The sequence below is a fragment of the Nothoprocta perdicaria genome, unplaced genomic scaffold (assembly GCF_003342845.1).
Source record: "Nothoprocta perdicaria isolate Ctin4 unplaced genomic scaffold, notPer1 scaffold_9, whole genome shotgun sequence".
Taxonomy (NCBI): Eukaryota; Metazoa; Chordata; class Aves; order Tinamiformes; family Tinamidae; genus Nothoprocta; species Nothoprocta perdicaria.
In genome coordinates, this window is record NW_020456198.1 from 6,104,731 (window position 1) to 6,112,757 (window position 8,027).

Sequence of the window (8,027 nt, forward strand, 5' to 3'; positions counted from 1 at the left end):
GGCACTGGGTGTTCTGGGTATCCCGGGTATCCAGCCCCGGTGTGCAGGCATTCTGGGTATCCCAGGTATCCGGTACCAGCCATCCTGGCTATCCGGTACCGGCCATGTCAGGCATTCCCAGGGTCTGGCCCTGGGTGTCCCGGGTATCCCGGGTATCTGGCACCCAGTGTTGCAGGCATTCTGGGTATCCCAGGTATCTGGTACCAGCCATCCCGGCTATCCAGTACCGGCCATCTCGGGCATTCCCAGGGTCCAGCACTGGGTGTTCTGGGTATCCCAGGTATCCAGCAGCGGGCATCCCGGGTATTTGGTACCGGGCATCCCAGGTATCCCAGATATCTGGCATCAGATGTTGTGGGCATCCTGCATATCGCAGGTATCCAGTGCTGCACATCCCGGGTATCTGGCACCAGGCATCCTGGGCATCACGGGTATCACAGGTATCCCAAGTATCCGGCACTGGGCATCCCAGGTATCCAGCAGTGGGTGTCCTTGGTGTCTGGCACTGGGCATCCTGGGTAGCCCAGTATCTGACACTGGGCATCCCAGTTATCCCAGGTATCTGACACCTGTCATCCCAGGTATCCAGTATTGGGCATCCCAGGTAGCCCCAGTATCTGTCACTGGGCATTGCAGGCATCCTGTGTGTCCCAGGTATCCAGTACTGGGTATCCTGGGTATCTGGCAATGGGCATCGTGGGTATCCTGAGTATCCCAGGTATCCAGCACTGGGCATTCCAGGTAGCTCCAGTATCTGTCACCGGGTGTCGCAGGCATCCTGAGTGTCCCAGGTATCCAGTACTGGGCATCCCGGGCATCTGGTACTGGGCATTCCAGATATTCATACCTGGCATCCTAGGTATCCCACCTATCCAATACTAGGCATCCCAGATATATGGTACTGGGTGTCTTGGCCATACTGAATATTTGCACTGGGCATCCCAGGCACTGGGAATCTAGCACCAGGGTCCTGGCTTCTCGGGTATCCAGCACTGGGAATCCTGTGTATCCTGTGGCTCACGGGTACTGGCATGGGGCTTGCGGGCACGGAGCATCCTGGGCTCCAGCACCAGGGACTCAGGAACCAGCCCTGGGGCTCCTGGGCACCAGGAATCCTGGGTATCGGCACCAGGGCTCTTGGGCACTGGTACCAGTTCCAGACACTGGCACCAGGGGCTCCTTTGGCATTGGCAGCAGCACTAGGTCTCCAGGCAGTGACAGCGGGGCCTTCCCAGTGGGCTCTGGCACCAAGGCCTCCCCTGGCACCAGCTCTTGGGGCTTCTTGGGCACCAATTCTGGGTACCAGCACCAGGAACTCCCAGGGATCTGGCACTGGAGGATCCCCAGACACCTGCTCCGGGTGCTCCTCTGGACACTGGTACCAGACACCAGCACCGGGGCCTCCCCAGGAGCTGGGCACCAGCACTGAGGGCACCAGACATGGGCACCAGCACTGGGGGCTCCTTCCAGATGCACTTCCCCAGATACCAGACACTGGAACCAGACATCAGGTACATGGGGCTCCCTGGATACTGGGCACTGGCATCCGGGCTTCCCAGGACATCAGGGCCAAGCATGGGCACGGGGCCTGTGTGACCAGGCACCGGGACAGGCACTGGCACTGGGGCACACTGGCCTCAAGGCACCCCAGGTGCCCCAGCACTGGGGGGTCCCAGCAGCACTGTGGGGTCCCTGGGACATCCCTGCCAGGACCTGTCCCCCGGTCACCCCAGGGCTCCCTTGGACACCAGGACAAAGCATTAGCCCAGATGGGGCATCGGGAACAGGCTGCAAGGAAACTCAGGACCCCTTGGGACACCCCAGGAACCAGGAACCCACTCTGGGTCACCCAGACACCCCAGGGCACACAGGCCACCCAGGCCAGGCACTGACCTTGGAGTGAGACACCTAGGACCAGGGACCAGTGTTGGGAACACGGGATGACCCACAGGGGCAGGGAGCAGCCTCCGGATGCCCAGGGACATCTGGGACTGGGAAGCGATCGCCCAGGTCAGCCACTGGGAACCAAGCACCCAGACCCTCTCTGTGCCCAGCGCCAAGGGGTGCCCACTGTGGGACATCCCCTCAGCTCCGTGTCCCACGCAGAGACCCCCAGCCCTGCACCAGGAGCTTCCCCTCGAGGGGAACCTCAGCCCAGGCCCCCTTCAGCACCAAGGAAGGGTCCTGCGTGTGACCCCTTCCCCGTGTGCTCCATAGAGAGGCCCTTGGTACAGCTTTCCCCATGGGAGACGCCCAGGTCTCCTCATGGAGCTGCCAGCATCCTTGTGGGACACATCCCGCCCCAAACGCAGCGGTTCTCCCCGGCAGTGGGGCCTTGCCCTGCCTTGCACTGTGTAGAAGGACCCTGTGCTTCCAACTCGCTCCGGGCTCATCGCAGGTGGCCAAACAGCCCGGAACCCCCCACTCGGGACACAGGGAGTGTGAACAGCCGCAGCGCTTGTGCTGGAAACACCCTGGGCGACCCCGTGCAGACCCCCCTCTACAGAAGGGCCCTGCCTGGGCACCCATGCAGGGAAAGGGCCCCAGTGCCGCCCTCAGAACCCCCAGCCTCCCCAGTGTGGGGATGTGAGGCCTCGTGGGGTCTTCCCCGCCGTGCTAGGGGCTTGCAGCCACCTCCTGCCAGCTTGGCGGGGATGGGAAGCCTGACCTCTCCTCACCCGGATCGCAGACGTGGAGCTGCCGTGGCTTAGCGCGAAATTCCTTCATCTTTAATTTTCCCTGTCCCAAAGATTTAGTGGTTTAAGGCAAGCTCAGAGCCCAAATCCCGCCGATTGGCCGCGGCTTAATCAGGGGCTGGGAGCGCCTGGCGGGAGCGGGAGCTGCCGCTGCCACCGGGATTCCTCCCCTGAGCGCCCGGCCCCGGGGCTCTGCACGGGACAACCGCATGAGGGTCCATGGGTCACCTCCAGGTGCCAGCTCTGCCCACCTGGATCCCCTGGGATGGGCAAGTTGGAGCCGTTGGAGGCTCCCTGCGTCCCAGAACGGCCTCCGATCCCAGCTGGGAGCTGCCTCCCTCCCTGCTTCGCGCCCGGGGATGTCACGGAGAAGGGGCTGCCGTGGCCGGGCGCTGCCGTGAGGCCAGGGGCTCGCCTGGCACGGAGCCCCCGGCAGGTGCCCCTGCCCGGGGCTGCTGGAGACGCTGGATCGGGAAGAGGAAAAGCAAAAGGTGGCGGGGGGCGGCCGGCCGAGCGCGAGGGAGCCAAAGGGCCTTGGAGTGCGAGAACCAAGACGGAGGAAGAGGAGGAGGAGGAGCTAAAAGGCAGCGTCTGTTTCAGAGAGAGAGAAAAAAAGCTTAAATCTTCAATGTCTAATTAGTGGACCACAATCAGGGAAGGGCTTAATTAGTGCTTCACAGAAAACCCCATCTCAAAAGCCACTGCCCGCCCCCCAGGAGGAAACTGGATCTAATTAAGAGAAAAGACTCTGCTTCATCGCAAATAGAAACCCAGCCATCTGCCCCGCTCAAAATCCCCGTTACACAAAACGGGAGATTGCGCTAAATCCTTCTGTTACAAAACCCGAAACGCGGGGCCTTGGGCGCGCGGACGGCAGCGGCCGAGGCGCCGGTGACACCCTGTGCACCGGGAATCTGCGGAGCAGCCGCCGGCATGGAGCTGGACACGCGCGGCCCGGCCGCCCTCACACCGGCGTGCCTGTGGCCGCGGCAGCCCCCGGAGCCTTCGCGAGGAAGAGGAGCCTTGGGCTGCCCCTGCGTCCCGCTCGGGGGACGGCCGCTGGCGGCGGCTCCCGCGCGGCGCTCGGCGCGCTCCGGCGTCCCCCCGTGCCCGGTGGGAGAGGGTTTCGCCCCGGGCAGCGCCGGCGAGTGGTGGCAATTCATCGCCCAGGCACCTGCCGCAGTGGAAATGCAGTAATAATAATAACAACAACAATATTGATGCACGCCAAGCCTCCCGCCTGGGTTACACTCGGCTCTCCCCGCGGGGCTCTTCCCACCGCCGGAGGGGGAAGCGGGAGCGCCGGCGAAGCCGCGGCAGCGTCACCCGCCCTGTGCTTTGGACCCGCTGCACAGAGCGGCCTCCTGCAGCAGCGCGGAGCGCTCCCGTTCCCCGTTCCCTGTTCCAGGGGCCTCCCTGCCCCTGCACACGGAGGAACCGGCTTCGTTCCGCGGATGCGGAGCGCGTGCCCGGCAGAGCAAAGCGCGTTTACCGCTTGCACGTCCCTGCTGCAAAGTCACCGCTTCGGTCTCCTCTCCGCTGCCTGGCTTGATGGTTGGAGGCTCGGAGAGGTGGAGGACGAGGCCGGGAGTTGCCCTCTGCAGGGGCAGCCGGCTGCTGTTGGGGGCTCTGCCGCCCCTTGGCCTTGCCGAGGCCCGGCCTCCTCCTGCGCCGTGCACGGCAGCACCGGCCCCGGCTCCGCTGAGCCTTCACAAAAGAGTTTTGGAGCAAATAAAAACCCCAATGGAAAAAAACAAACAAAAAGGAGATGGATCTCCCATGCAAAGCAAAGAGACAGTGATTGGGATGGATTGGGAGGAAGGGATGGGCTCGAGCCCTTCCTCTGCCCAAGGAAGAGTTAGCGCCAACGTGCCGGCCTCCAGCAGCGCGGCAAGAAGACACCCTGCCAAACATCTGCATGTGCTGAATTATCAAGGTTTTATCCCCCAAAAAGAAGTTTCTGGGGGATTTCCCCTCACCCTCCTCGGCCGCTGCCGCGTGTGCCTTGGTCGCCAGCCCGCCTGGCAGCAGGGCCAGGAAGAGCCGGAGCTTGGCCGGCGCGGCCGGGCGCCGTGCCCGCGGGGACGGGCCGCGCTCCCGCCGCGGAGCCGCCTGCGTCCGGCAGCCGCCGCTCCCGGCCCGTGCGGAGCCTCGTGCTCCGCGGGGAGCCTCCGGAGGCTCGGGCACGGAGGCAGCCGGGGGAGCCAGGCGCTGCAGGGCAGCTCCCTTCTGTGGGAAGGGCAGCTCCTGCCTTGCCTTTCCTTTCCTTTTTGTGGGATTTCTGGTTTTAAGAGGTGCCCTTCCCTCCCCGTTCCCTAGGGAAGCGGGGCCTGTTCCCGCCCGGCGCAGCGAGGGCGGCTCAGGCCGCTCTTTCCCTTGACCTTTCCAAGGCTCCAGCCCCGGCTCTGGAGACACGTCTCCTCTTGCGGGAGCGAATGGGGCCGGCAGCGACAGGAGCCCTTAAACAGATGGCAGGTAGCAGGGTCACGGTGCCCGGGAACGGCGGGAAGCGCCGCAGAGCTGCCAGGAGAGCGGCCGGGCCGGGAACAAGCAGGAATGAGCGGGACCCCGGCAGGGCCCGGGGCCGCCGGCCGTGAGGCGGACACGGGCAGGGGTGACGCGGCAGGGGCCACACGTGTCCTGTTCCCTGAGCAGGGACCGGCCGCGAGCCGCAGCGAGGACCGGGAGGAGGAGGAGGAGGAGGAGAATGAGGGTGAGCAGGATGAGGAAGATAAGGATGAGGAGGAGGAGGGTGAGGAGGCTGATGAGGATGAGGAGGGCGCGGGCTCCTCTGCTGCGGGTGCCCCGTTTCGGGGCCCGCTGGTGTCGAGCTGAGCGCGGGCTCCCCGGCGCGCGGGGCTCTCTCCCTCCTTCCCGCGGGATTTGGCGGCTCCGTCCTGCCCGCGCTGCCCCAGCCCCTCTGCCTCTCCCTGGAGCGGCTCTTGGTGCCCGGCCGTACCAGGCTTTTCCCTGCGGAGCGGCTCCGGCTTTCCCGGTGTCTGCTCCCGGTTTTCCCCTCGCTCCGGCGCTCGGCGGCAGGTTGGGTGATCCCGGGTGAGCCCGAGCTAAATCCTGCAGGCCCAGCCGTGCCGGCCTGCTGCAGCGCCGGGATGACCCGGATGCTCCGGCAGCCTCTGCCAGGGGTGGGAGCCTCTCGGGAGGAGCCTCCTCCTCTCCCGGTGCGGAGACCTGGCTCCGGTGTGGCAGCCTGCATCATGGCGCTGAATTCCCTTCGATTCCTTCGCTCTGCCGGGCGCCAGGAGCCCTGGAGACGCCCGGTTCGTTCCTGAGCAGCCTGACGAGGCAGCGCCAGGGAATCCGGCAGAGTAAGCACCGGGATGCAGGCGGCCGCGGCCCAGGCAGGAGCTGAGGGGCCTCCAAAGCCCAACCGGGAATTCCAAGGAGTGGGAATCACGGGCCAGGCCTGCAGGAGCCGCGGCGGGGAGCAGCAGCCCGGGTGGCTCTTGGTGCCGCAGGGTCCCTCGTCAGGCCTTGGGAGCACAGGAAATAAAATAGGCAGGAGCCCGGTTATTTTTTCCCTCTTTTTTTTTTATAGCTGATCTTGTAGGAGTCCTGCTTCTCCGTTTCCACAGTTGCAGGGTCTAGAAATAGGCAGTTTAAAATAAAAGCTCTATATAAAAAGCAGAGGTTTTCACGCAGACGCAAGCGCCTGAGCGACCCTGGAGCAGCCGGCGGCCGCCGGGAGCTCCTGGGAAGGGCAGGGGGGCGGCTGCGCTCGGGAGCGCCCGGGGACGCGCGGGGATGAGCAGGGACACGGCGGGACACGTGGGGACACGCGGGGACGCGCGGGGACGCGGGGCCACTCGCGCGGCTGCCTCGGTGTCGCGCGTGGCCGCCAGGCTCTGCGAGGGGACGCGCAGCCGGGACACGGGGCGGCTGGGGACACGCGGCAGCTCCTGGCAGCGCCGTGGCTGTGGCACCGCGGTGGCTTTGTCAGCGCCGTGGTTGTGGCACTGCAATGGTCGTGGCACCGTGGTGGTCGTGGCACCGGGTGTCTCGTGGCACCGGGTGTCTCGTGGCACGTGCAGCGGAGCAGAGCGCGGTGCGGAGCAGATCACGGCGCGTCGGGGCTGCCGCTGCGAGGGGGCTGCTCTGCGCGGGGCCCTGGGGACCGCAGGGGCTCGCAGGGCCCCGCGGCTCCGGGAGGGCACCCCGACACTCGGCGTCACTCTGTCCCTCGTGCGCTCTGGCTCCTGCCCTGCCCGCGAGCCCCTGGGGGCGGCACCTTCACGTGTCCCAGACCTGCCGCTCCGCAGCCGGGGCCTCCGCAGTGTCCCTGCGCTGAGAACCCCCTGCTCCCTTCACCTCAGCGGCCAGGGCGGGTTGCATCCCCGTTAATCCCGCGTTTCCCGGGGCCGGGCGCCCGTGGAAAGGCCGAGGCTGGAGCGCAGGGCCCCGCCGCCCCGGGCTCACGGCGGGCCGGGTGTTGCCGGCGGCCCTGACCCCGCTCCCCGCAGCTCTCTGCCTGGTGCTGGGCTGCATGATCTTCCCCGACGGCTGGGACGCCGAGACCATCCGCGACATGTGCGGCGAGAAGACGGGCAAGTACTCCCTGGGCGACTGCTCCGTGCGCTGGGCCTACATCCTGGCCATCATCGGCATCCTCAACGCCCTCATCCTCTCCTTCCTGGCCTTCGTCCTCGGCAACCGGCAGAACGACCTGCTGCACGAGGAGCTCAAGACAGAGAGCAAGGGTGAGGGCGGCGCGGGGCCGGGCACCGCGGGGCGCCGCGGGCGGCTGCCCCTTCCCTAACGCGCCCCCTTGTTTTGCAGATTTTGTGGGCACTGCGGTGAGTGCGGAGCGGCGCCGACTGCCCCCATGGCTGAGTGTGCAGAGGGGCTGCGGGCTGTGGGGCGGTGGGGCTGGGGGCTGCGGGGGCAGTGGGATTGGGGCAATGGGATTGGGGCAATGGGGCTGGGGCAGAGGGACTAGGGGCAGTGGGAGCAGTGGGATTGAAGCAGTGGGATCAGGGCAGTGGGGCTGGGGCAGTGGGAGCAGTGGGGCAGGGAGCAGGGGGGCTGGGGCAATGGGGCTGGAGGCAGCAGGGGCAATGGGATGGGGTCAGTGGGAGTGCTGGGGGCAGTGGGACTGGGGCAGTGGGGCTGGGGCAATAGGAGCTGTGGGGCTGGGGGCGCTGGGGCCGGGACAGCCGTGCCTGTGGCTGGGCGGGGGTCCCGGCCCCACAGTGCCGCCGGGCTGGCCCCGACCCGCGCGCTCTCCCCACAGCGGATATAGGGCCGAGCGGCTGCGGCAGGACCCTCGTCCCGCGCCCGGCGGCAGTGGCGCCCCGGCCCCGTCCCACCCGCCGT

General features: G+C 66.6%; 1 protein-coding gene across 1 annotated transcript; it reads left to right on the forward strand.

Annotated features, from left to right (window-relative positions):
* Positions 1-687: 687 nt before the first annotated feature.
* Positions 688-7,977, forward strand: LHFPL4 (LHFPL tetraspan subfamily member 4). The gene is made up of 4 exons (XM_026052625.1): positions 688-718; positions 7,175-7,411; positions 7,491-7,507; positions 7,945-7,977. Exons 1-4 carry the CDS (start codon positions 688-690, stop codon positions 7,951-7,953), a joined length of 294 nt encoding a protein of 97 aa, XP_025908410.1. The 3' UTR covers positions 7,954-7,977.
* The last annotated feature ends 50 nt before the right edge of the window (positions 7,978-8,027 follow it).